The 27,338-nt window shown below is 41.6% G+C and overlaps 1 protein-coding gene across 3 annotated transcripts in view; it reads left to right on the plus strand.

Moving 5' to 3' along the window:
• FAM114A1 (family with sequence similarity 114 member A1) overlaps nt 1-27,338 on the plus strand; it is a 43,559-nt gene that overhangs the window by 10,104 nt on the left and 6,117 nt on the right. For 2 of the 3 annotated variants that reach the window (XM_064149133.1, XM_064149134.1), the window contains exons 4-12: nt 6,088-6,201; nt 6,358-6,461; nt 8,241-8,375; nt 10,156-10,308; nt 12,265-12,388; nt 19,107-19,189; nt 20,302-20,469; nt 23,712-23,851; nt 25,752-25,824. In XM_064149133.1, the coding sequence (XP_064005203.1) occupies nt 6,088-6,201; nt 6,358-6,461; nt 8,241-8,375; nt 10,156-10,308; nt 12,265-12,388; nt 19,107-19,189; nt 20,302-20,469; nt 23,712-23,851; nt 25,752-25,824 (1,094 nt within the window). The remainder of the gene's footprint in view (nt 1-6,087; nt 6,202-6,357; nt 6,462-8,240; nt 8,376-10,155; nt 10,309-12,264; nt 12,389-19,106; nt 19,190-20,301; nt 20,470-23,711; nt 23,852-25,751; nt 25,825-27,338) is intronic. The other variant, XM_064149135.1, reaches the window with a different exon arrangement.

Raw genomic sequence — 27,338 nt, forward strand, 5'->3', positions numbered from 1 at the left:
CCTTGCCTTTCATGCATTGTGTTGTTTTATATGGGTGAATCATAGTGTTCTGTGCTATGAGAATAGGCTGATGCAGCTGGGTTTGTTCAGCCTAGAGAAGAGAAGACTCTGAGGGGACCTTATAGCTGCCTTCCAATACCTGAAGGGATCCCTGGAGAGGGACTTCTCAAGAGGGTGTCTAGTGTTAGGGCAACAGGAAATGGTTTAAAGCTGAGGGAATTACTTTTAGACTGGATCTTAGGAGAAGTTCTTCAGTACAGAGGTAGTGAGACTCTTGAATAGGCTTCCCAGGGAGGTGGGAGGGTCCTGGGGGTGTTCAAGGCCAGGCTGGATGAGGCCTTGAGCAGCCAAGTCTAGTTGAGAAGTGTCTCCGCCCATGGCAGAGAGGTCAGAGTAGATAATCTCTAAGATCCCTTCCAACCTAAGCCATTCTGTGATTCTTTGATTCATAAAGTGCTTAGGTGATAGGGCTCAACAAGCTGAACTTCCACGCAAAGCCTGTTCCTTGTCATGTCGTATGCATGTGCTTTACTCCATGTAAGTTTGGGGTCTTTTACCTGTAGTGCCATTGGTAAAGCTAACATCTGTCACTACCTCTTGCACAATAAAAGGTTTTGAGAAATAGAGCCCAGCTCTGTAATTTACATGGTCTCTGAAAGTCATATTACAGGGCGGCTTCTGCATCTCATTCATTGCTTGTGAGCAATCTGCTATCTTGATTATTTTGTGCTTGTGTATGTTCCTCATCTAGGTAGAATCAGACACAGTTCTTCCTGGCATGCTGAAAACTTCTTGTCAGTATGACAGAATGAAATGTTGCTTTTGATGTGCTGTGTTCATGAGCTTGAAGATTATTATGTGTGTATACGTGTAATAATTAGCATTGCACAGCTTAAACTGAAGTCTGTGTGGAAAGGAAATGCAAATGCTTCATTCACTAGCTTGATTAGTGTTATTCCTGATTTACAGACTGGATGGCATAGGGATTATCAGAATCTAGGCTGGTTTTGTTCTAACTACAAGGAAAAGAATTTTCCTGAGGCCTTGGAGTGCCAGTTGAATAGCCTCACAGTGATCATAACAAGGTCCCATTTTTTTTCAGTGTACAAACCCAGAGCACAGAGGGCTTTTCCTCATATTTTATATATTAGAGTGATTCCTCCTAGCTATCTTTAGGTTCCTCAATCAGGGTCAGATGCAAATTTAAGACCTTGGTCTTCATCTTTAACTTGAACAAGAAGAAAAAACATCTCAAGCTCTTCCTCCCTATCTGTACCACTGAAGCAGCTGTTAGGGAGTGCTAGATTGACAAGAGACGTGAATTCTGGAGGGAATGATTCAGATTTCAGACGTCTTGAACTGCCCTCTGGAGGTGTCTGTGGCCCTTTTCAGCTCTGCACAGAATCTAAAGCTGCTAAGCTGGGAGGAGGAAGATAAGAGAGCCTACAGTGAAATGGGATGTATCTGACTAAAGCATTTGTCAGCACTGTAATCTGGCCTTGGGCAGATCAGACAAACCCAAAGGCAGGCCACGTTTTTAGGCATGCTTAGAAAACCTTCCTTTTCAAGCAAAAGATTCCAGCTAGCAAGATGAACAGCAATGTCATTGCTGAAATTGCTAGCCAACAGAAAGAAGAGGGATCATGTAGGCAAGAAAAACAAGACCACCACCACAAGAAAAATGTTAGCATTACCCATTGCAGACCTTTTGTCTCTGCTGCTGGAGATGAGTAAACGGTGGTGTCAGAGGTCTTCCTAAATGGTTACCACACTCAGAGTAGGAAAACCAGTGTGCATTTATCTCTACAGTGTAGGCTCATCTCCCATAATCTCTTCTATTTCTGTGCCTTTTGAAATTACAAGTAATTATTTTCACTTCCAGAGCAGCAGAGGCTTCTGCTCTGTTTGTGCATGTATATCAAGCAGTGCTGACTTGCTTCAGTTGTGGTTCTGTTGTTGTCTCACCTGTTTTTTTTTGTTGTTGCAGTCAAACATAGGTGTCACGCAGCTTAATTCAGCAAAACCACTCCTAGCTGGAGGGAAATATTTTCATATCACTTTATCATTCTAGTGCACATAACCACAGCCCTGAAAATGCTGGCTTTATAAGTCTGTAAATATCAGCACAGCAGCTCTCTGCCTACTTTTTTTTTTTGATGTATGAGTGTCTGAAAATCTGTGAGAAGCAAATTCTAGAATATAAACAAAAAATCCCTAAAATGTGTTGTGATACAGAAGAAAAAAAGAGCAACATAACTTTCACAAACAAAGAATTTTTTTGCTTAATATTGATAGTTATTTTTTTACTAATTACAAGATTAACAAGTCAAGTTGTTCAGAAGAATGAAGGGATGAAAGACTAGAACTCTTTTGCTCATTTAGAAATGGAAAGAGCACAGAATGTCTATTACATTAGTTTAAAAGTACAATTAACAGCTAATAAATTGAGTCTCAGGAATTTGGACAGTATATAAATTACTTCAGAATCAATTCCTACTAATATTTTCATGGAGCCAATTAAAATGTACAGGAGGTTGGGATCAGACTAAGCATTACACTGCTCTCCAGTATCTGAACTGGAACAGGTTTTGCAAAAGATGAGAAGTTGTTTACTATGAAGATGGTGGAACACTGAGACAGGTTGCCTAGGGAGGTGGTTGAGGCCCCTTCCCTGGAGGTATTCAAGGTGAGGCTTGATGAGCCTCTGGGCAAGCTGATCTAGTTGAGGATGTCCCTAGATTGGAGACTAGATGACCTTTGGAGGTCCTTTCCAGCCTGGATCATCTTGTGCTTCTATGCTTGTTCAGCAACAACTTAAATCACTGTGTTTCTGAATGTCATGTCTTGTACAGCTGGATGTACTGCTACATTTTGCAACACATGGGATAAAATAGATAAAGGTCATAGTTTCTTTAGAGAGATAAAAGCATTTACCTGCCTAGTTTCAGTGTAAAATATCAGGACCTCATGCAGCTTGTGTTGTCATACAGAAAATTACTTGTTTCTTCTCATCTTTTCCTTAGAGGATATGTGTTCCTTGTGTGTACCTCCAGACCCTTCAGTTTTCTTGCATGTGATCTTTCAGCAGTGCTGCTTCACAGATGGTTTCTGGAGTATATTTATTATTAAATTCATTGAGTACCTGATGTGCAGCTCATCTGGAAATCATCAAATCCCAGGTCTAAGCTTTCCTTCTTCTTACTCCATTTCACATGGTTTTGCTGCATCTTATTTAGTCAGCTGTTCAAAAGCATATTTGTATGACTACACACATACCCCTCTGTGTACATGTATATCTGCATGTTAATCCAGAATGCTGCAGAGCACTGGTGAATGATAAGGAAGTTTTTTGTAGCTGAGAAGCTAATTCAGCAAAGATGCTTTGAACTTTTCTGATAGAAAGTGTACACAGTTGTGGGAAAGTATGTGCAACATTGACCCATTTTGTTTAACTTCCTGCCTTAGATGTCTGTGCATCTGCCTGAGCATCTGTATTCATGTCTTTTCTGAAATCATGTATCTGTTCAGAGTTTAGTTTAAGGTAACAAAGCAAAGTATGAAGTTGACATTAATCATAGAATCATAGAATCAACCTGGTTGGAAGAGACCTCCAAGATCATCCAGTCCAACCTAGCACCCAGCCCTATCCAATCAACTAGACCATGGCACTAAGTGCCTCATCGAGTCTTTTCTTGAAGGCCCCCAGGGACGGTGCCTCCACCACCTCCCTGGGCAGCCCATTCCAATACCAATCACTCTCTGTGAAGAACTTCTTCCTAACATCCAGCCTATACCTACCCTGGCACAACTTGAGACTGTGTCCCCTTGTTCTATTGCTGGTTGCCTGGGAGAAGAGGCCACCCCCCACCTGGCTACAATGCCCCTTCAGGTAGTTGTAGACAGTAATAAGATCACCCCTGAGCCTCCTCTTCTCCAGGCTAAACAGGCCCAGCTCCCTCAACCTCTCCTCATAGGATTTGTGCTCCAGGCCCCTCACCAGCTTTGTTGCCCTTCTCTGGACATGTTCCAGCACCTTAATAGGCTTCACAAGTAGGCAGGTGGTTTCAGCACTCTGTGTCATTCTGCTGCTAGAAGTGATCAACTTTACATGAGATGAAGTAATGACAAACTGTGCAAGAAAAAAAACCAAACCAAACAGGGTCACTGCAGCCATTTCATTTTGTGTTGGAAAGAAATACTGCTTGCCTGGTTGGTTGTTACTTCCTGCATCTCAGCAGATGTGCAGAAGCTTCCAGCTAAGGAAGGCATGCTAGCTGAATTTCTTACAATGAGAGAAGCATATCATGAGTCTCAGACTGGAAGTGACCTCCAAAAGCAATTTAGTCCACCCTCCACAAAGATACTGGGGGCTATATCCAAAGCAGAGCAGACAGAGTAAGGGTATTCTGTTTTAAGGGCAGCATTTTTCAACTAGAGCTGATGCAGATCAGGAAGCTACTGCCTCTTTTTGCAGACTACCAGGCAGTCCCACCCTATCCTGTGGTGAGATACTACTAGTCTGTGTGGTCTGATGGTGAAAATAAACTGCAGAAAAGCAGCAAAGCAGTCTGGTTCAGCCAAAATCATTCAGATCAAACTACAAGTAAAATACACTCCCTTCATTAATCTATACCATTTTAATGGAACAGAGAGTTAGGGAGTCATCACTGCGTTAGGTAAAGGTGCTAAGGTATCTGTTGGAGATCAGCCACCACCGGAACAGTAATTCTGTCTGGGTCATCTGACACCAACAGGCTGCACAGAGTGTATTTAAATAGCAGCTTTGGAGAGAGACTTTAGAATTTAACTTCTAATGAGCCACTGAGGAGCGTAAAACCTGAATATATTTGAGGGGCTGGGTTAGTATTCCTAAAACACTTATCTAGCATAGCACCTATGCAGCAGACTGAGGAACCTGATCCCTTACCCCAGCTCTGCAGTCACTCATTAATTGTTAATGATTAATTGTTCTGGGTTTCTGAAAACTAGAGAAGGACAACCCTGCAGCATTAGGAGGAACATCAATTTCAATTTAAATTGCCTGTAGTAGAATATATAGGATTTTGAAAAGTGGGGAACTAAACTCACATGTGCCACTGAAACAGGTTTTGCATCATCGAGTCCAACCCCCCTGCCAGAGCAGGACCACACAATCTAGCACAGATCACAGAGGAATGCATCTGGACTGGCCTTGAAAGTCTCCAGGGAAGGAGACTCCACAGCCTCTCTGGGGAGCCTGTTCCAGTGCTCTGTGACCCTTACAATAAAGAAGTTCCCCCTTGTGTTGAGCTGGAACCTCCTGTGCTGCAACTTACACCCATTGCTCCTTGTCCTATCACAGGCAGCAAGTGAGCAGAGCCTGTCCCCTGCCTCCTGACCCCCAGCCCTCAGATATTTAGAAACATTGATTAAATCCCCTCTAAGTCTTCTCTTCTCCAGACTAAAAAGCCCCAGGTCCCTGAGCCTCTCATCATAAGCAATGCCCTTCAGTCCTCTAATCATCCTCGTTGCCCTCTGCTGTACCCTCTCCAGCAGATCTGTGTCCCTCTTAAATTGGGAGCCCAAAACTGAACACAGTGTTCAAGATGAGATCTCACTAGGGCAGAGTAGAGCCGGAAGAGAATCTCCCTTGATCTGCTGGACACACTACTCTTAATACACCCCAAGATCCCATTGGCCTTCTTGGCCACAAGGGCACATTGCTGTGCCATGGTTAACTTGTTATCCACCAGGACCCCCAGGTCCCTCTCCACAGGGCTGCTCTCCAGCAGATCACCTCCCAGCCTGTACTGGTGGAGTTTATTATTCCTTCCCAGATGCAGGACTCTGCACTTGTCCTTGTTGAACCTCATTTGGTTCCTCTGTGCCCAGTTCTCCAGTTTGTACTATTATATTTCAGCTTTATCATTTCTGGTCAGTTAATATACCAGATAGACTGGAACAAGTGAATTATTAACCTAGAAAAAAAATTAAGCAGTTGAGGTAAGTATGGTAGTTAATTCTGATCGTTGTGGAGTATAAGAATGTTGTGCACTGTTAGTAATAAGTTTTCAAAATCACATCACCTAAAATATGCTTCTGCTGCAGGCCATGGGATAACAGCAGTAAAGGAAAAAGCAGGAACTACTCTAAGAATTCATAACACAAGTTCAGCATCTTTGGAGACAGCAGAGCCTCCTGCAGCTGAAACACCAATTATACGTAAGTTCACGTTCATTGAAATTGAACAAAACTCTTTGAAACTGCCAAATCAGCTTACAAAACTTTGAGATTTTTATGACAGAATCCAGACTGTGTGACTTGTAGAGCTGAAAGCCTGCTGTATTTTGGATATCTATTTTTTTTTTACTTTGGTAGAAGCAGATTGCCTGGACCAAAGCTCTTCTGAGAATGTTCCTGCTTCTCCTTCGTCTGGATCTCGTGGCGTGTTGTCAGCTATCACAAATGCTGTCCAGAATACAGTGAGTCATAATGGCTGCCTTCTCTGCTCTGGTTGTTCTTCATCATGTTTAGCTGCAGCTTTGCTGTAGGTCACATTTGTTAAGTTGTAGGTCTTTGTGAAAGCAGCTCTGTTGTTAGGCTCTGTAGAGTCTCTTCCAGGGCAAAATAATTGTATCAAATTTAAAAAAGAGAAGTCAAACACAACTCTGTTCCAACTTCAGCACTACCTGCAGTGAAAGATCTCCTAAGCTACACAGAATTCTGTGAGTTCTTGGGATTTTTTTTTTTTACAGCTGTGTTACCATCATCATCTAATTTCTTTTTTTACAGTTAAGTCCTTCCAGAGAAAGTACGTAAGATTTATTATCATTTCTGAAGGCAGATAAAAGAAGAAAACACTCCATTTGCTTGTCTTAAAACTTATGCTAAATTCTGGCCCTTCCCTTCACCTCTCTATCTAGTCTATCATTTCATATTAGCCATCCCAGAAGGTGGGCTGATTGCAGACTCAATGAGGCGAAACCCTTCTGTCCACAGTTCTTTCCTACTACACTCCACACACAGAATATGTGTGTTGCGCTTCATTCTTTTCTGCTCTTCTCTGTTTCAGCTTTTGAAAAATCCTGTAGCATGCTGCTTCCAAATCAATTTTTGTGTCATCTTTTTCCACAGCATTTTTCACACGCTATTGCCAGAGCAAATGCTTTCCTCTGGGCTCTTCGGTAGGGTGTTTCCCTTGCAATTACAAGAGACTTTAAACATTGGCTCAAAAATCAGAGAAGACTTAACTCCCCATTGAGCATGTTTTACAGAGTGGCAATTCTTTTTCAGTTCATATCCAGGTCACTCTGAGTGTCTCATCACGCTGATATCAAAGATGTTTGGAACAGAGGGGAATTCCTTTTGCTGCAGAATCTAAATCATCACAGGGTTTATGAGAGGTGGACACCAGTAAAGTTAGCTGAGCATTGTTGCAAATAAGAGAAATATGCTCTTAGGCAAACCTCGAGAGGCTTCTGTACCATGCTGGTGAGACTCACCAAAGAAATAGAATAATTTAAGGGCTCAGTAAGTTGCTTGTAATGCCACTGGAGATTTTAATAGGGTTTTCCATTATATATCAGGTTACATCATTAGAGTATCTGGCAGATGCATAATTCAGATGGAAATGAAAATATTTAACTAGTGAAAATTCTTCTTCACTGTGTATGAAAAATTGTGAGTGAAGACTACTGCCACAGGAAAAGCAACTATATAGATAATTCCAGAGTCATCACAAGTGTCACAGAATCACAGAATGACAAGGGTTAGGAGTGACCTCTGAAGATCAATCAATCAATCAATCATACAATCAACCAGGTTGGAAGAGACCTCCAAGATCATCCAGTCCAACCTATCACCCAGCCCTATCCTAGTCCAGCTCCCCAAATTTTAGAAATCAGTTAGGTAAGGCAGGATCATGCTGGTCATGGTGGACTTTGGCTCTGTATTATTCATATCACAGGCAGATGCCACTTTGGATGCAGTTAAGGTAGTAGTATTCATTTTTTTTAATTGGTAATGGTTGTTTCATCCCCTCCAATATGAGTCTTTTGGTATAGTTCATTTTTTTCCTCTTTGAAAATTAATTCAGAAGGCAGCAACATAATTTTGTAAATGTGTAAATCCATTTGTTAGTTAAAGCATAGAAAATGTAGGGAGATGATTGTTCAAAGACATGTCAGCAACAGCAGGACTCTTTACAGTTTGTATTAGCATACAGTTGAAAGAAAATAACCACATTGCATTGTTTTATACAGGGGAAAAGTGTATTATCTGGAGGCTTAGATGCTTTGGAATTCATTGGGAAGACAACCATGAATGTCCTTGCAGAAAGTGATCCTGGATTTAAGAGAACCAAAACCCTGATGGCAAGAACAGTTTCTCTATCTCAGGTTGGATTTATTTAAATACAGATCTGTCAATGCAGTTTCAGATTTTTCTTCCAGAATTTCAGATGCCTCAGGGAGAGAAAGCCTTTATTTTTTGCAGTAGATATTGCCTAGGCTGATGGAAATAAATATTATATTTGCTCCACTTCATTTTTCATGACAGAAGCGCAAAAATTAATGTCAGATCATCTTTTCTGCATAATCAGATGTGCAGTAGCTGATTTTAATCAGCTATCGTACGTGGTGATCAATCATTAAACTCTGGAGACAGAATCAAATTGGTAGTGGTTTTGTAACAGCTGTAGATTGATACCTTCCATAAACATCACTATATAACTTTCCTTGGAAGTAAGTATTGCTTGAATATGACATATGTGTCATTGGGAATGAAAGCTATAAAAAGTTGTATTTTTATGCCTATCTAAACTAATGATACCATTACACCATCATGCTTAAAAAAATCAGGCATGATAAAAACAGATGTATAACTCCTGTCAGTACAAAATTATTTGAGCTCTCCAGACACTGAGAGGAGAGAGGCAGTGGAAATCAATAAACATTGAAAGCAACCTTTGATTTTACTACATGTTTAATTCCTTGTAGAAAGGAGTAAGGTACTTTTCTTTTAATGAGATGTTTCACCTTTAGGGTTTGTTATTTGAAGTGTGAGCACGCTGATAGTGCTGTAGCAAGCCAAAAGCAAGTAACTCTTTGTTAAACCCACGGGTTAAAATGGGCTTTGGAGAATACCTTCCTAAACAATATGCAGGAATTCACACATAGTATCTGAGGAAGAAAGTGACCTAAATCAGTTCTCAGGGGTCATATAACACAGGGTTTCCTTTTCAGTGGTTTGCCTCTAAATCTTTGTGAGAGGTCTGTTGAAGGTGGAGACTGAAAAGTCTACCATCATCAATCTTTTATAACAAATGAGAAGCTGAAGGCAATGTGGTAGAAATTCAGAACAATGCAGTGGTGTAAATGGCAAGACTTCATCTGTATTCAGAGGCTTGTGTGTGACTTAAGATACAGTTCAGATTTATTTACCAGTTCTACTGTAGCAAGTTCATATGAGAGGTCATTCCTTCCTGGGAACAGAAGAAAGGACTAGATTCTAGTCTATACATTATTCTTCTAATACACTAGGAGAAGTGTATAAGGTTATTACCATGTCTCCTCAAGTATATAGAGAATAATTTTGCCCTACCTTTGGTAGAAGTCCTACCTTATTGGGCCAATATTTTCTCCTCAACTCTGCAGTCACATAAACCTGACCTTAGTATCTGCTAAAAATGTCTTACAGAAAATGCTTCTATAGGTGCATTATTTATGCAAGTAGGTAAGTAGGTCTTGAAAATAGTATTTGTCCCACTTTATGGTCTGTGTAATGGATGGCATGAGTCTTTAAGCCTGCTTATGAAAGAAGTCCTTGTAATTGTTCTTTTGTTGTAATTGGTGGCTAAATTTATGGCCTATCCATAGCTGGCAATACTTTTGAGAACACAAGCAGAATAATTTGTTTATTCATTGTGTTCTAAAAAAGATGGTTAGCAGTTGCCATTGGGGAAAAAAACACACTTGGAACCCTACTGAAATATTTTATTAGAGAAGTTTATCAGGAAAGAAGATATATATTTCAGCCCTCAAATTTCAGCTCTGCAGGTGTGACACAGTCCCAGATTTCATTACCACTTCCTGGAGGAGCAAAAGCAGAAGGTAATAAAATCTGTCATACCTACAGCAGTACCAATAAAACAACAGGAATGATGTCTGTTTTTTGCAGCTGTTGCGAGAAGCTAAAGAAAAAGAGAAACAAAGGCGGGCCCAGCAAGTTACAGTTGAAAGAACAGCACATTATGGACTACTTTTTGATGAATTCCAAGGTTTATCTCACCTTGAAGCTCTGGAAATCCTGTCGAATGAAAGCGAAGCCAAGGTACAGTATGCAGGCAGCATAAATCAAAATGGGTGGTAAAAAATTGATCAATATATTAATTTCACTCTGCAGATGCATGTGGAATGAACAGTAAGTTCTCCATCAAATTCAGAGACACCTGGATTGGTCCCATAGTCAGGCTTTGGCTTCAGGAAATCAGTCTCAATATACCTCAAATTTAACTCCAAGATTAATTCAAAGCAACTAACTTCATAACTGAAAGCTTTTTTTTTAGGGCCATATACAGTATATTTTTCTGCTTGTCACACTATGTGGATGTCTTTTCAGAATTTGCAGGAAGGTTGAGGTCTTCTGGGTTTGTATCAAGCACTGGGACATTCAGGAAATTTACACCTGGAGGCTGGTGAATCAAAATTAATTCTAAATAACTTATTTACTTAATAACCCTTCCTTATGGTGTTAAAGTTACATAAAACTACCCCAATGTGATGGTTTGAAGGGAGGCTGTAGCCAGGTAGGGGTCAGTCTCTTTTCCCAGGCAGCCAGCAACAGAATAAGGGCACACAGTCTCAAGTTGTGCCAGGGGAGGTCTAGGCTGGATATTAGGAGGAAGTTCTTCACAGAGAGTGTGATTGGCATTGGAATGGGCTGCCCAGGGAGGTGGTGGAGTTGCCATCTCTGGAGGTGTTGAAGCAAAGCCTGGATGAGGCACTTAGTGCCATGGTCTAGTTGATTGGACAGGGCTGGGTGCTAGGTTGGCCTGGATGATCTTGGAGGTCTCTTCCAACCTGGTTGATTCTATGATTCTATGATAATCAACACATGCACAAAATATTTACCCTGCTGTCAGCTTGAGACTTATATGAACAGCCCAGAAGCCACAGGAGGAGTACAAGAGAGAATGGAAGCATTGCTAATGTCTAATGTGCTCCTAATAGCAGAGATTTAAAAATATTTTTAACCTTTTATCTTAAAATTATTTTTTTCAATTTCCATTTAAAAAAAATCCCAATTAATCCTATGAAATCGAGAGTGCTCTAAAGAGGGACAAAAAAGCCCTAGGTAGCCTTTCACAGCCTGAGTTGTGTCTCTCAACTTTATCTTGCTGTTAATGCTGGGTAGATGAGCTGGACTCATCAAGGGGAAGCATAAGAGAATCCATCATTCTCCAACCTCTTACCAAGCTAGACTGCACTTAATGTCAAGCAAGCTTACAATAAAGCAACCCCTGAAACAACCCTAAAAGCATAATTTGTGTCAAGGGGAAAAAAGATATTTCTCTTGGCTTCCACAGGTAGAAAGGGCTATCATGGAATCATAGAACAGTTTTGGTTGGAAGGGACCTTAGAGATCATCTACTCCAACCTCCCCAGCATGGCAGGGACACCTTTCAGCTAGACTTAGCTGCTCAAGGCCTCATCCAATCTGGCCTTAAACACTCCCAGGAAAGATGTTAATCATGGGATTGACACCGTATCGCTGCAGTGTAAGCAAACACAGTTGTTCAATCTCTGTGAGTCATACCACCAAGTTAGATACACAGGGACTTGCAGATACCAGGGATGTGCAAAGACCTGTCAATATGTTCTTCAGAACAGGTGGACTGGTAATAATGTTGGATGTATTTTGAAGGAGAGAAACCAGTCTTCTTTTCCCACCTCTTTTTGTGAAGTCTCAGGCTATGAAATTTGCTCACACTCTTATTTGCCTGCTGTCTTCATCCAAGCAATCCCAAAATGCTTGTTAAGAGTTTGCAATTAAACCACAGATTCATAATTCAAAACTTGTTCTGAGAGAAGGTAGAGACCTGATGATGTTGCAAGGTTGGTGTAATTTTTGTGATACTCAACAAACATTGTTGATGAGAACTCTATTGGAAGCTTACAATGTAATGGAATTTTCAATTTCTTAGGCTATTTTGGTATCAGGCTCTAAATTAGCATTTAAGACCTGCTCTGTTTTGTTTAGAAATGCTTATTGTCCTTTCTTTTACAGATTCAGGCATATTTAGCAACGCTGGATGGAGAGCAGTTGGAGACTGTGAAAAATGATTTAATTGCTATAAAAGAGGTTTTTGTTCCAAAGGACTCAGATGACAAAGTGGTGCAGGCACAGAAAGGTAATTAGAAATAACAGAGACTTAACCAGATGAAAAATGGTTACCTCTGTGGATAGCCATTTTTAAGCATACAATTCAAGCTGTAATTCCAGATATCCTGGTATTATTCATAAGGTAGTCACTGAAATTAATGCTCTAAAACCTCTGAAAACTGCTAGATTTTGAATTTATATTGTAATCAAAGTGTGAGCTATAGAAAATACACTGTAAGGAAATATCATACTACTTTTGCTATATCATCAGTGAAATAAAACCAAAAATAAGAAAGAAAAATAATAGATTTGGGGGTAACTGAGGTTTTCTCTACAGAATCTTCATGAAATTGTTTAGCCTGAAAGGTTTGGAGTGTTTAGCACTGCTTTTCTGCTTAGCAGCTTCATCCTCACTTTGCACCCTAGACAGGGAAAAGTCTGGAGTGTAATAAAGAGACTTAAAACCTCTGAACTTCTTGAAGGAAAGTCAGTTTGAAGCGTAGTGCCAAAGGTGCTTTCTAGGTGTTGCTTGGCAAGACATGGCAAGTGGAGTGTGGGAGAGGTTAAAGCAGCCGCAAAGTGTTGTAAGTATGACATAGAGCACAGTGTTGAAGAGAATGGGGCCAGCATGACGGCCCACCTATCAGCTTACAAAAGCACCAGAGTGGATGCTTTGGTGAGAGGCAAAAGAGATGTCTTGAACAGGTCAGAAATACTGGCTGAGAACAGACAGATAAGAAGTTAGCTTACAGCCACTGTGGTTTGTGTCTCCAGGCCTATGAGATCCACACCAAATCCATTCTAGCTAATAGAAGCAATCTGCTTGACCTGACTGTAGACTGGCTTATGGCATTGTTGTGTTGCAGAAACAGAAAAAAATATATTTCTTACACATCCTTTCTCTGGGGTGCTTTGCCCATAAAACCCACATTTTACAAGATGATGAAGTTTGATTTCTCTACCCTTCAGAACAGTTAGAAAAACTCTGTCAGCATCTGGATGTTCTAACTGAAAAGCCTTTTCTGCTCAGACTGCTCTCTCTAGCAGTGTGTACTCAGTATGCCTGATGTCTTTCACAGGGAGTTTATTGTTTCCTCTCAGGGAGGACAGCAAGTGTTCAGTGTCAAGTCTTACTATGGTAGTGTTCTGTGCTGTTTTCTTCCTGTGGGGTTGAGAGAAATAGTTGAAAGCCCAGCCCTCAGTTTCTTGCTCAAAATGATGTCTTCTCTGGTGGGCAGAAGTTCTCTTTTCTCAGAGAAGCAAAGCTGCTGATTATGCTCCTTGAAACATTAACATTAGACTGAGCACTCTTTAAAAAATGAAAATAAGTCAGTGTGCTGCAGGCTTTCTCCTTCAAAAGCAGAGCAGTCAGCAGTGAAACATATCCTCCTCTCTGTGACAGCAGAAATAATAACCACACGAATGTTCTCTGCACCTTACAGCTGCATGGATGCTACTTCAGGCTGCAGTCCAACCTGACTCACAGCTTTTAGAGCCATCAGGATCCAGATTTAATAGTATTTGAGCTACAGATAAATTTCATTTCTTATTTTTAAGCTGGATACATTTTAGTTCCATTGGAAGACACCAAAAGAAGGTCAATCATATCTTAACGTAGTTTCCTATTAGGGCTGAGCCTACAACTCTGTGGCTGGGCTCCTGACCTGGGACATGTGGCCTTTACTTCTTCCTTCAGCCTCTCATTGATAATCTGTGGTACATGCATCACATGTGCTCTAACATTGTATAGTGCTTTGAAACCTCCCTTCTAGTCAGTGCCCTAGTCTGGGTTCCTTGCCCAGTCACAAAAAACATGTTATCTTCATTAAAATCTTGTCATAGTAGATAAAGGCTTCTTAATGATTCTTCTGAGGCAGGAAAACCAGACCTTTTCCTGAGTTTGTTAATGCCCAGGAGATGAAATGTTTTTATTAAGTGCATTCATGCAGCAAAAGCATAAAACCTTGTACCTCTTAAAGAATTCTTTTAATAGACCTTTACGTGACATCTGTCTGCCATTAAAAGTAAAATCAGTGTCCAGCACCTTTCCATCTCACATTGTATGTGCTTTGCAGCATGTCCACTTACCCCCGTGGGAAATTCTATTCACCATTTTAATGAGTCATCCATACTTTAGCTTGACAATTTTTACTTACATTAAGTTGGATTCACAGAGTCACAGGGTGTCAGAAGCTGGAAGGGACATCAAAAGCTCATCCAGTCCAACCTCCCCTGCCAGAATAGGATCATCAATACCAGATCATACAAGAATGCATCCAGGCATGTCTTGAATATCTCCAGAGGGGGAGACTCCACAACCCCCCATGGCAGCCTGTTCCAGTGTTCTGTTACCCTCACAGGGAAAAAAATTCTCCTCATGTTTACACTAAACTTCCTATGCCTCAACTTCCACCCATTGCCCCTTGTCCTGTCATTGGGCATCATTGAGCAGAGCCTGGCTCCATCCTTTTGGCACACACCCTATACATCTTTATAAACATGAATGAAGTCACTGCTCAGTCTCTGCTTCTCCAAGCTAAAGAGTCCCAGCTTCCTCTCCTCATTCTCTCCTTGTAAGAGAGATGATTCCAGTGACTCACTGTTGACTACACTTAGTATTCTGGTCATGTTTTACAAATGAGTTTAACTTTCTGGGAGGTATCAATACACTTGGTATATTTTAGGGTCTAGATTTGGATTGTTCAGGTGAGTTTTTTTAAAATGGAACTGTTGACTTGAAATGATTTGTTGGAAAGCATATTTCTGTGGCACAATTAAGATTTCTGCTAGGAAAACTGTCTTTAATGCTACCATTTGGCATAAGTAAAAGGCATTAAAGTTAAACAACAGGTTCATTGGCCAGGATTCAATCCAACTCAGGTCTGACTGTGAAGGGAAGACTTCATTCTAGTTCATATTCTTAGCTCGAGCTGGTTAATACAGTTGAAGCTTGAGTAGGGTGGCTTTAGACTGGATATTAGAAAGAATTTTTTTACAGTAAGGGTGGTGAGACACTGGAACAGGTTGCCCAGGGAGGTTATGGGTGCCCCCTCCCTGGTGATGTTCAAGGCCAGGTTGGATGAGATCTTGAGCAACCTGCTCTAGTGGAAGGTGTCCCTGACAGTGCCAGAAGGGTTAGAACTAGATAATCTTTAAGGTCCCTTCCAAACCAAACCATTCTATAACTCTATGAACCTATGAATGAAAGTCTTGCTAAGCACATTAATAGTTTTACACTTAGAAAATCAAGTCAGTAAGCCATATGCTCTTTTAGTGGCATAATTTTGAGAGAGAATTACATGTTTTTACTTAGCTAATCTAGCAAAAGGTAGCAGGCTGTTAAATTCTGTGAGTTTTAATCCAGCTTGCTAAACAATTTAAACCTACAGGAGGATTTTGATTTGTGCTTCCTAGCTCTATAAAACCTGTGATTTTTTCCCCCCCCTTTATGTAAGGAAGCCACTCCCCTACAAATGACAGAGATTAACTAACTGTGTTTCGAAGTGTTAAATCTTGTCTAGCTACTGAGCAGTACTTGAAAACACGTTAATTACCACTTAGTGCTAATTTGTTACCACTTTGTCATCATCAAAGTCGTGTTATTTAAATGGTATCATTTGTCAGTGCTACCTATGTTCAGCAAAAAAACAACCAGCTGAGAGGAAAACCAGTGCTTTGCATTTGAGTGTTTGGAAAGAGTGGCTGCTTGGCTTGTGTAAACTCACAGGCTCCTGTCTTGTCCCAGGCTCTCAGGATCTCATTCTGAAGTGTTAGAGCCACTTTTAATTTCTACAGTAAATACTTTCAGTCCTCCTCAAGGAGAAATCACTGCAGTGATCTTTGGAGGTTTGGGGAAAGGAATTCTTCCTGGCAGCTTTGAAACTGGAAGGAATCCTAGAGGGTTTTGTGTCATTGCTTAGCAGTTAGATAGGTGCAAACTCAATATGAAAAGAAAGAAAAGACATTTTCTGGCACAAGTAGAAGCAAGCCAAATGCATACCCTTCCCTCTAAAGTTTCCTCTCACTTTGCTTATGCAACCATTTAATGAATTGTTCACTGCAGCATCTTTTTGTTTCAGTCTTTTTTAAATGAATTGATGAGAGGAGAATGTCTGAAAAATTAGCTTTACCTATATTTTGCAAGCTTATTAACACCAAACATTTCATATGTGAAGTTAAGGGAGATGGTATGCAAAGTGAGTATTGAATTGAATATATTCATCATCAAAAATGTTGGTAATTTTCCAGTGCTCCAGTAAACTGCTGATGAGTTTTCAGTGTGCTGCAGTTGATAAAACAAGTTGGCATTGTTTTAAGAACAAGTGAATTCAGTGTATCCACAAGGTGCAGTACTGCAAAACCTGAAAATCCTGTTACCAGAATTTACTGATAAGGGCAGCTGTGATGGTTTGGGTGTTACCCCCACTCCCACTTAAGAAAATAACCCAGAATACACTCAATGGCTCTGGAAATTAGAATGAAACTTTATAGGTATTTACAATATATACAGAAATACAAGTTAAAAAGTAATACAGAAACACAACAGCCCTCCTAGAAACCAGAATCCCCAGGAGGGGCTCCCAACCACCCTTCCACCTTCTCCCACTCCTCTACCTTACCTCAGACTTTCCCTTATGTTTAAGGTAGTTTGGAGGGTTGGCCAGGGTTTTAGGAAGCAGATGGGTTAGTCACACAGACAGCAGGTTAGGTTAGAGGGAAGTGCAGCCTCAAATACAGAGAGCAAACAACTCCCTTATCTGTATTTATATTCTTGTTCTTATACATCTGAGTAAGCCTATGAATCATAGAATCGGTCAGGGTTGGAAGGGACCACAAGGATCATCTAATTCCAACCCCCCTGCCATGCCCAGGGACACCCTACCCTAGAGCAGGTTGGCCAGAGCCCCATCCAGCCTGGCCTGAAACACCTCCAGGGATGTGGCCTCAACCACCTCCCTGGGCAACCCATTCCAGGCTCTCACCACTCTCAGCTGAAGAACTTCCTCCTTCCTCCTCATGTCCAGTCTGAACCTACCCATCTCCAGCTTCACTCCATTCCCCCTAGTCCTGTCACTCCTTGATAGCCTGAAAAGTCCCTCCCCACCTTTTTTGTAGGCCCCCTTCAGATACTGAACAGCCACAATAAGGTGGAGTGAAGGAGACATCACCACTGTTTTTTTTTCACAGCCTGTAATCTAATTCCTCTCACCAAATAATCCCACCTGGGCTCAAACTAGCACATCAGCAAGGAAATGAAACTTCTTCATCAGTTTAGCCTGCCAGAATGCAATCTTTTTGGCTTGATCCCCTGCTGCTAAGAGGAAACCTTAGTCAGTTGCTCATTGCAGGTGAAGAGTTCTTCCTTCTAATTACTACTTTTAATTTATAACACCAAAAATGGGCACTTTCTTTACAGAGGTGAGATGTCTTTTACTTTAGGAGAGTATGATCTGAGCATGAAGTTCCACCACCTTTCCACACCTTGCAAGTGCTGCAGACTGCAAACAGTTCTACCAAGACCCCTAAATGTATTGGAGAGTAATGGTCCTCTGCTTTTAAAGCCCAGTACTGAAGATGTGCATAAAAATGGAAAAAATGGCCCTGCCTAATAAAGCCCCCCCCCGAAAAATAGGAGTACAGCAAGGCATGAAATGAATTTTTTAAGTAGCTGGACTTTCACCAAGCTCAGCACAGGGATCTTGACCTTTCAGCAACATCAGGCTAAAAAAAAAAAAGAGTTTGTATATTCCACCAGGAAATGTTAATGAAGATTCTGAACTCAGTAACTGCAGATGAACAGAACCAACCAAAATACCAAGTTTTAGGGACATCAGAGCGTGGCAGAATATGGCAACTGGAATATATATAAAAAAGATGAAATACAAATACTTGTGATATTTGCCTTTGCTCGTAAATCCTGTGAAATAAAAGTGCAGATTCTTCAAGGCTCATTGCTCCAAAGTGGCACAGAAAACATTCTTCATTTCAGTGAAGCTTGATCTTAACATAGAAAGGGAACAAACCTCTTACCTGTGGTTTGCAGACAGAGCAACAGACAACAGGTTTTCATAGAATGGTTTTGGTTGGAAAAGACCTTTATGATCATCCAGTCCAACCACTAACTCTTCCAAGTCTGGTGCTAAACCATGTCACTCAGCACCACATCTCTGCATTTTTTAAACACCTCCTGGGATGGGGTTTCAATCATATCCCCAGGGATCCTATTTCAGTCTTTTGAGAACTCTTTTAGAGACATTTCTTCTCATTTCCAAAGTAAACTTTCCCTGGTGCAACTTGAGGTCATTTCCTCTCATCCTACCAGACATTTTCTGGTATGTTTGCTCTGAAACTTATTTGTGTCTGTCCCTGTTGCAGCTTTTATTCTTTGATTTGAAAGAATAGGTTAGTGTGCCATCCCTGGTTATTAGGTGGGTCATGTATCTTTGTTAGAAAAATGAGAGCCATGCAGCTTCTTCTCCTACCTGTTCTTCTGTAACTTAGTGGAATTTGGAACGGGGTGGAAAGAGGAGCTGGAAGTGTCAGGCTAGCATGTCTGGTTGTGCAGGTATCTTTGTTGTTTGGCTTTGGCTCTGAGCATATTCATGCACACACCCCTTCCCTGTGTCACTGTCACTGTTTTTCAAGAGCTGTAGTGCTCAGGGAAACTCCCTGGCTGTATTTGTTTGTGTAAAGTATGGTAGTGATAACACCCTAACCAAAATTGTCTTGTTTTTCTCTTGCAACAGATATGGGAGAAGAGTTTGTCAGCATGCTCACTGAACTGCTGTTTGAATTGCATGTTGCTGCTACTCCTGATAAACTTAATAAGGTTAGCATCTGCTAGTGGGCTGCCCTCTGCTCCCTGGGCAGAGAGGGAGGGCTTTGTTATGAGATGAGGCACTGAGCAGTGCCTGACCCTATGCAGGCAGTTCAGAAAGCAAAGTACAGGATCATGGGACTAAAATGACCATCACAGAGAAGCTTTCAGAGCAGAAGTAAGATTAGTAAGGCAATACAGCTGCAGTGAGCTGGCAGAAAGGTCTTGTTTAGAAGGCCTTGAACCAGGACTGTCTCAACAGAACAGAGTTCCTGAGGACAGCAGGTTTGGGTTTACATAGTGAGAACAAAGGTCAGGGTCAGAATTATTTTCCTTGCTCACCATGTTTGTTTTTCTGAGGAACTGTTCCAGGCCCTCTTAGCTAGAAAAAGTCTTGGATTTATCTCATCTAGCTTCAAACATCTAGAAGTTAGATGGCAAGAAGTTAGTCTGATTTGTTCTATCATCTGCCTGGATTCACCTGCTGATCTTAGACTCAGGTGAATGCTTATCTCTGTAGCTTCACAGGCTACAGATAACCAGCTTAGGCTTAGATCTTAACCTATTTTAACTTCAAGTTGAGAAACAGGCATCATAAATATCCTACTAACAGTAACACAGGTCTAAAGTTGTACAAAACTTCAAGGCTTTTCCAATTTGAACTGCACTTGTGCCTGGGAAAGCAGCTGAAGACACAATGATTTTTTCTTCTATTTTTCCTTCAAGAACTCATCTCTTATATCTCTCCACATTTTTATCTTTTATATATATATATATATATAGCACTTTCACCTTTTTTAATGAAAATTACTTCTAAGTAAATTCCTCTGTAAAACACCACATAAAGCTGAAATATGAGTGACTTCGGTATTGATGGCAAGTCTGTGTGTTAGGTGGGGAGATCAGACTGAGATGGCTCTGATCCAGCCTTTTGCAGTCAGAAATGCTTCTCCCTGCAGTTTCTTAAGTGTACACTTCACTAAATGCCACACAGAAGCTTGACATGTTTAAACTTCTGAATGTGAAAACGGATGTAATTAAATGTCTTGTTAATTAATCTTCAGGAACGTCATTTGATATGCCTTGTATGAACTGAACTTTGGGCTGGGTTCTTTGTTTGGCAGGCTAGGAAAAAAGCTCACGAATGGCTGGAAGAAGCCAGTTTTTCCACCCCAGTAGACATAGAAGAAGAGCTAAAAGAAAAACCTGGAAAACTTGATGAGGAGAAGTCTGAAAAAGAAGATAAGATTGTCAGTGATAAACCAGAAGTACATAAAACCAAAACTGTGGAGGTAATGTAGCTTTTGGAGAATGTTTCATTCAGCAAATTGCCATACATTGATAAGATTACTTCTTTATCTCTCTGTGTTGCTTTTATGTGTTGTCCTTATTTTTGAAACTCATTTGAGGTGTTAAGAAGCATTAATATATAACTATTCACTGTAGACCCAGTAGGAAACTTCCATCAGTATTTTTACTGTTAGTCTACTCCCATAAGCCAATATCAAAGTAACAGCTCCTCTGTTTGTCACCCTTTGGTTGATTTGAATTTCTTTTTAAATGTTTCTGTGTGTCTTCCTGTTTATTCAGAACATGCAGAGAACAGGGGGATTCTGTGGAGTCATGTCAAGAGCACATTAAGAGTCGTATCTCCACATTCCTTGGCATGTCTTTCTCTCAGAGACAATATAGGGGAAAAAAACCCTTCAACTTCAAACAGTTTAAATCATAAGGAGACAAATAAATATTATTTAGGCAGCTTAGAAGTGTTCATTCTTTTTATGAAAGATAGCTCTTAAGGCTACAAGTCTCGTGTCCATTTACACAGCCTCTCTTTGTTGTTGAATATTTTAGGCCAGGTTATAGCAATACTAATTGTGGTTGGTAGCTTTGTCAAGCTTTGCTGATTGACTTCAGTAGGTCAGTAGACTTCAGTAGGGCCACGAGGCTGCTCAGAGGGCTGGAGAACCTCTGCTATGAGGACAGACTGAAAGAGTTGGGACTGTTCAGTCTGGAGAAGAGGAGGCTCTGAGGTGACCTTCTTGTGGCCGTTCGGTATCTGAAGGGGGCCTACAAAAAAGCTGGGGAGGAACTTTTTAGGCTGTCAGGGAGTGACAGGACTAGAGGGAATGGAGCAAAGCTGGAGATGGGTAGATTCAGGCTGGATGTGAGGAGGAAGTTGTTCAGCATGAGAGTGGTGAGAGCCTGGAATGGGTTGCCCAGGGAGGTGGTTGAGACCCTATCCCTGGAGGTGTTTCAGGCCAGGCTGGATGGGGCTCTGGCCAACCTGCTCTAGGTAGGGGAGTTGGAACTAGATGATCCTTGTGGTTCCTTCCAACCCTGACTGATTCTGTGATTCTGTAGTAAAGAAATTATCTGTCATGTTATTCCTTGCAGAAGTCCAAAAAAGGAGACAGAGTTACACTGTATATGTTAGAGCTTTTTGTGTGATTGCACATCTCCAGCTGGCATCAGCTTGTGAAAGCTGCAATGCTGTAGTGCTAGATAGAATTTGTTACTCATTGCAAATGAAAGCTGCATTTTTTATTGGGAATATGATCCATTTCTACTCCAGATATTTGTCTGAGGGATGGCTCAATACTTTGGGTTCCATACAAAGTAATTATGACTTACTCTAGAGTTAAGGGATCTTTATTTCTTGGGACTAGGTTTAAAAGCAAACACCCATGTTAGAAAACCTGAGATCCTGACCTAGTTCCCATCCAAATAAATGGCAGACTTGTTCTTAATGGTTTTTCATGAGGAGTATAAGGGCTGCATTTTACAATATGTGCTCCACTTGGTGAGACCCCACCTGGAGTACTGCATCCAGTTCTGGAGCCTCTGTTACAAGAAGGATATGGATGTGCTAGAGCATGTCCAGAGAAGGGCCACGAGGATGATCAGAGGGCTGGAACACCTCTCCTATGAGGAGAGACTGAGAGAGTTGGGGCTGTTCGGTCTGGAGACAAGAAGGCTCCAAGGAGACCTTATTGTGGTCTTCCAGTATCTGGTGAGGGACTTTTTAGGATGTTGGGTAGTGACAGGACTAGGGGGAAGCAAGAGAAAATAGAAGTGAGTAGGTTCAGATTGGATGTACTGTGTATAGTTCTGGAACCCCCAACACAGGAAGGATGTGGAACTGTTAGAGCGAGTTCAGAGGAGGACTATGAAGATGATCTGAGGGCTGGAACAGCTCTGCTGTGAAGACAGGCTACAGGAGTTAGGGCTCTTGAGCCTGGAGAGGAGAAGGCCTCAAGGAGACCTTATAGTGGCCTTCCAGTATCTGAAGGGGACCTACAGGAAGGCTGGGGAGGGACTATTGACAAGGTCTGACAGGACAAGGGGAATGGGTTTAAAGTGGCAGAGGGGAGATTCAAACTAGATGTTAGGAAAGGGTTCTTTACAGTGAGAGTGGTGAGACACTGGCACAGGTTGCCCAGGGAGGTTGTGGCTGCTCCCTTCCTGGAGGTGTTCAAGGCCAGGTTGGATGAGGCCTTGAGCAACCTGTTCTAGTGGGAGGTGTCCCTGCCTATGGCAGGGGGTTGGAACTGGGTGATCCTTGAGGTCCTTCCAACCTAAACCATTCTATGGTTCTGTGGTGGTTTGGGTGTTACCCACCCCCCCTCACTTCAGAAATCTCCCAGACTAGACTCAGCCAGCTGTGGAAATTGAATGAAACTTTATATTTACAGCTTAGCACAATACACAAGCAGATATTTACAGTATATACAGTTATAGACAGAAATATACAAGGTAAAAGGTAATACAGAAACACAGCAGCCCTCCCAGGAACATGAGTCCCCAGGAGGGGGACTGCCCTTCCACCTTCTCCCACCCCTCTACCTTACCCCAGACGCTGCCTTGTGCCCCAAGGAAGAATGGAGGGTCGGCCAGGGGAGTTAGGAAGCAGGTAGATTAATCAGAGAGACAGAGGATAAGGTTAGAGAGAAATGCAGCCCACAGCCCAGACAAAGAGCAACTCCTGACTCTGTTTGGATTCTTGCTCTTATACCTCTCAGCAAGCCTATGAGTGAAGTAGACATCACCATTGTTTCCCTTTCAGAGCCTGTAATCTAGTTCTTCTCACCAAAACATTCTAGCTAGCTTCAAACTAGCACAGATTCCATAAGTTCCTCAGCATAAGAGTGGTGAGACACTGGAACAGATTGCCCAGGGAGGTGGTAGAAGCCCCATCCCTAGGAGTTTTTAAGGCCAGGCTGGATGTGGCTCTGAGCAACCTGATCTAGTGTGAGGTGTCTGGGCCCATGGCAGGAGCAGGGGGGTGGTGGAGCTAGATGATCCTTGGGTAACCCTTCCAATCCTGACAATTCTGTGAGTCTATATTTCATTTTCCAGAATTTTTTGTGGTGATGACATGATGGGTGGTATGACTTTATTATGTAGGTGGAGGTATTTCCAGGTGGGGGCAAGGAGAGCTCCTTTGTTCCAAATCCTTTTATATGCATATATCTATATGTGTACTTATTGATGGTGTTATTATTGATTAGATTATTCCCTCTTTGAATTGAAGGAAATCTACATGCTCTCCATTGAAAGCCTGGCTGAGGTGACTGCTCGTTGTATTGAACAGCTGCATAAAGTAGCAGAATTAATTCTACATGGGCAGGAAGTAGAGAAAACAGCTCAAGATCAAGCAAAAGTCCTGACAAAGTGAGTATGCTGTGCTTCACAGATGAACAGTAGACATTTGCTTTGAACTCAGGACGTTCTGTTCAGCTTTTGGCACTTGAAGGCACAGTAAGTTCATGGATCAGCAAACAGCAATGGCTTTAAGGAGCCTGGTGCTATATTTTCTCATGAAGTCAAGTTGCATAGGCTGCCTGTCACTTTCTGAAATGGCTGTCAAAAACATGACCTGTTCACAAGCTGGAAGTTGTTTCTGCTCCAGCAAGCGCACGTACATGCTGCTTTGGGTTGTGTTTCCTGTTCCCTCTGCAGAAAACACTGTGCTTGCATCTGCAGAACTTGCTTTCAGAGTCCACCATGCAGGTTTGCCTGCTAATAGATTTTCATGTTTAACTGCCAGAAATACACAAAAATCAATTTGTAGCTCCAAACAAGAAGACAGCATCTGTCAGCAACTTTGTGGCAGACCACAACAGAAGGTCCATAAAGTCAGGAGGCCAGTTCATCTCATGGAACTCAAACTTCACACCTCAAGTTCTCTGTAGTTATCAATTCTACCACTGTCAGTGGGGTTTGATGTCGAGATGCTGTAAGCACTTGAGTCCTACCTAAGTCAAGTGTTTAAGGAAGTGTTTATCCTTATCATTACTGTTAATAATAGCCAAGAAGGGACACTTCAGTCTGAACCAAAGTGCTTGAAGAAGTATTTGTCATAATTAGAGCTAAATTACATGGAGCACCTTGCAGGGTGATGTTCTGTATGATTCACTTGTGAATGTTCAACAAAACAATGAAAGGTCTGAGATTAGAACTAGATCTTCTTGTTCTTTTTTATTTTAACCTCAGGACTACTTCATCTTTTAGCACAGAGATGTTTTATTGCTCAGATAAGAAACTTCTCACTGGTTTATTTCCAAGAATGTTTCTGGAAGTTGTGTTGTTTAAAGAGAGTTAATCTGAAAGTTTAAAATGTACAAATTGAAACATTGCCCTCTAAAAAAAGACTGATGAGGAGCCAACGTGGCATCACTTTGCTGCTGTATTCAGCAATGGATTTTTCATTGATGGAACAGGAAATCTCTGTCATGAACAAAGTCTACATCAAAATATTTTTTAAATCACCAGAAGGAAAGTAGCCCTTGGAACATTCTTGGCTTCTAATATGAAGGGGTTTTATGCTGGAGAGCAGCTCTGAGGAAAAGGACCTGGGGGTCTTGGTCAATGAAAAGCTCAACATGAGCCGACAATGTGCACACAGCCCAGACAGCAACCGTGTCCTGGGCTGCAGCAAGAGAATTGTGGCCAGCATGGCAAGGGAGGGGACTCTCCTCCTTTACTCTGCTCTCATCAGACCCCACCTGCAGTACTGTGTGCAGTTCTGGAGCCCCCAACACAAGAAGGACATCAGACTGTTGGAGTGAGTCCAGAGGAAGGCCACGAAGATGCTCAGAGGGCTGCAGCAGCTCTGCTATGAGGACAGACTGAAGGAGTTGGGGCTCTTCAGCCTGGAGACGAGAAGGCTTTGAGGAGACTTTGTAGTAACCTTCCAGTATCTGAGAGGGGCCTATAGGAGGGCTGAGGAGGGAGTATTTACAGAGTCTTGTAATGACAGGATGAGGAGTAATGGGTTTAAACTAGCAGAGGGGAGATTCAAACTAGATGTTAGGAAAGGGTTCTTCACAGTGAGGGTGGTGAGACACTGGAACAGGCTGTGCAGGCAGTTTGTGGCTGCTCTCTCCCTGGAGGTGTTCAAGGCCAGGTTAGATTAGGCCTGGAGCCACCTGTTCTAGTGGGAGGTGTCCCTGCCTATGGCTACCTTTGAGGTCCCATCCAGCCTAAACCATTTTATGATTCCCTGATTCTATCCATTGTCAGGACAAGGATGTATTTTTACATTTGTCTCTCTCTCTTTTTTGAAAACCAGTTTGACAAGTGCCATGTGCAATGAAGTTTCCTCTTTATCAACGAAGTTTTCCGATTCCTTAACAGCAGCTGGGGTAAGACAACACTATTTTCTGTAGCATTTGGCTTTTTTTTTTCCACACAGTTCCCTTCCTGAAGCAGAATTTACTACCCAAGTCCAGTGGCTTTACATGAGGTTCCAAGCAAAGAGGGCACATCTCTCACAAAAAAGAACACGAGGCGTTTTTGTAGCAGTTTCCCTATTGCAGAGAAACTTTATAAGCCTTGATAGCCTGCAGTGTGTCCTCTGACTTCTAAAATCTTTCTAGACACTATTTCCTGGTTTTCCTGATCACTGCTCAGAACTTCTTATCTTCTTGTATTGACATGGTCCCACATTTGAAGTCTTACAACCTGATATTTCCTTCTCCTACTCAGCCTATCTCTTTTGAATGCATTTGAGTAAAAGTTATTAACAGATAACAGTTCCAGTACCTTAAGATGGTTTCACAAACTGTCTTCTTAGCTTCTGCTAAATCCCCTGGCCTAGGGCCACTGTGTTTTCAAAAGGTTTAAGAGATTAGAAAATCTGCTTGGTTGTCCAGCTTAAAAAAAAAAAATCATTACTTTGACTTGTATCTCAAGAAATTCCATTTAGGAACATCCTTTTATCTGTGCACATCTCTGCTAGAAATAGCATCCTGCCTTTCAGGATGTTTCAGACAACTGACATCTGAGTATTCCAGCAGCATCCACGGGCAAAAATTGTGCTGTTGCTGCAATTGTTCAGTAAATGTCAGAGAAGAACAAACTCTGTCTCTCCTGATTATTCCATGAAAATGTGACTACACATCAAAGGAAGTTTTCCCAGTTCTCCCATGTGCTCTCCTGGCACATTTCTGAGCAACTTTTTCTGGGGTTTCATGTAGAGAACACTATTTATTTGGTTGCTTTCATTCTGAATCATTTACATTCCTTCCCATTACTCTGAGAGAAGCTGCTTATTTTGCATTTCATATTTTAGCACATCCCTGTGTGACACTTGCAATAAATAAATGCACAGACATAAAAAAAAAAATCAATTGCACATGAAATATTAAGCTGGCCCAGCTCAGAAAATTGGGAAGTATTGCACAAGGCTTTTGTTCTTATCAACTCAGTTGATAGAGTCACATTGTTCTTCTGGACATTGTGTGGACATGTAAGAAACTGAGCACAAAGATACTTCCCACTGCTAAGATACCCACTAGAAGAGAGTATTATCAGGGCACTCTGGTGATCTTCATGTAAGCTTTTGAAGAGGATGAGGGCCTTCTCACCATGATCAGACTTGTCACAGAGTTATAGAACAGTTGTGGTTGGAAAAGACCTTTAAAGTCATTGAGTCCAACCATTCTTTAAGTCCATCATGTCTCGTGCTATACCTTATCCCTCAGTACCACATCTCTGCAGCCTTGAAACATGTCCAGGGATGAGGAATTCAACCACTTCCCTGGAAAGCCTGTACCAGTGTTTAAGAACCCTTTCAGTCAAGAAGTTTCTTCTAAAATCCAACCTCAAGCTCCCTTGGTGCAACCTGAGGCCATTTCCTCTTATCCTGTCACTTGTT

This window comes from Pogoniulus pusillus, chromosome 9 (assembly GCF_015220805.1).
Source record: "Pogoniulus pusillus isolate bPogPus1 chromosome 9, bPogPus1.pri, whole genome shotgun sequence".
Taxonomy (NCBI): Eukaryota; Metazoa; Chordata; class Aves; order Piciformes; family Lybiidae; genus Pogoniulus; species Pogoniulus pusillus.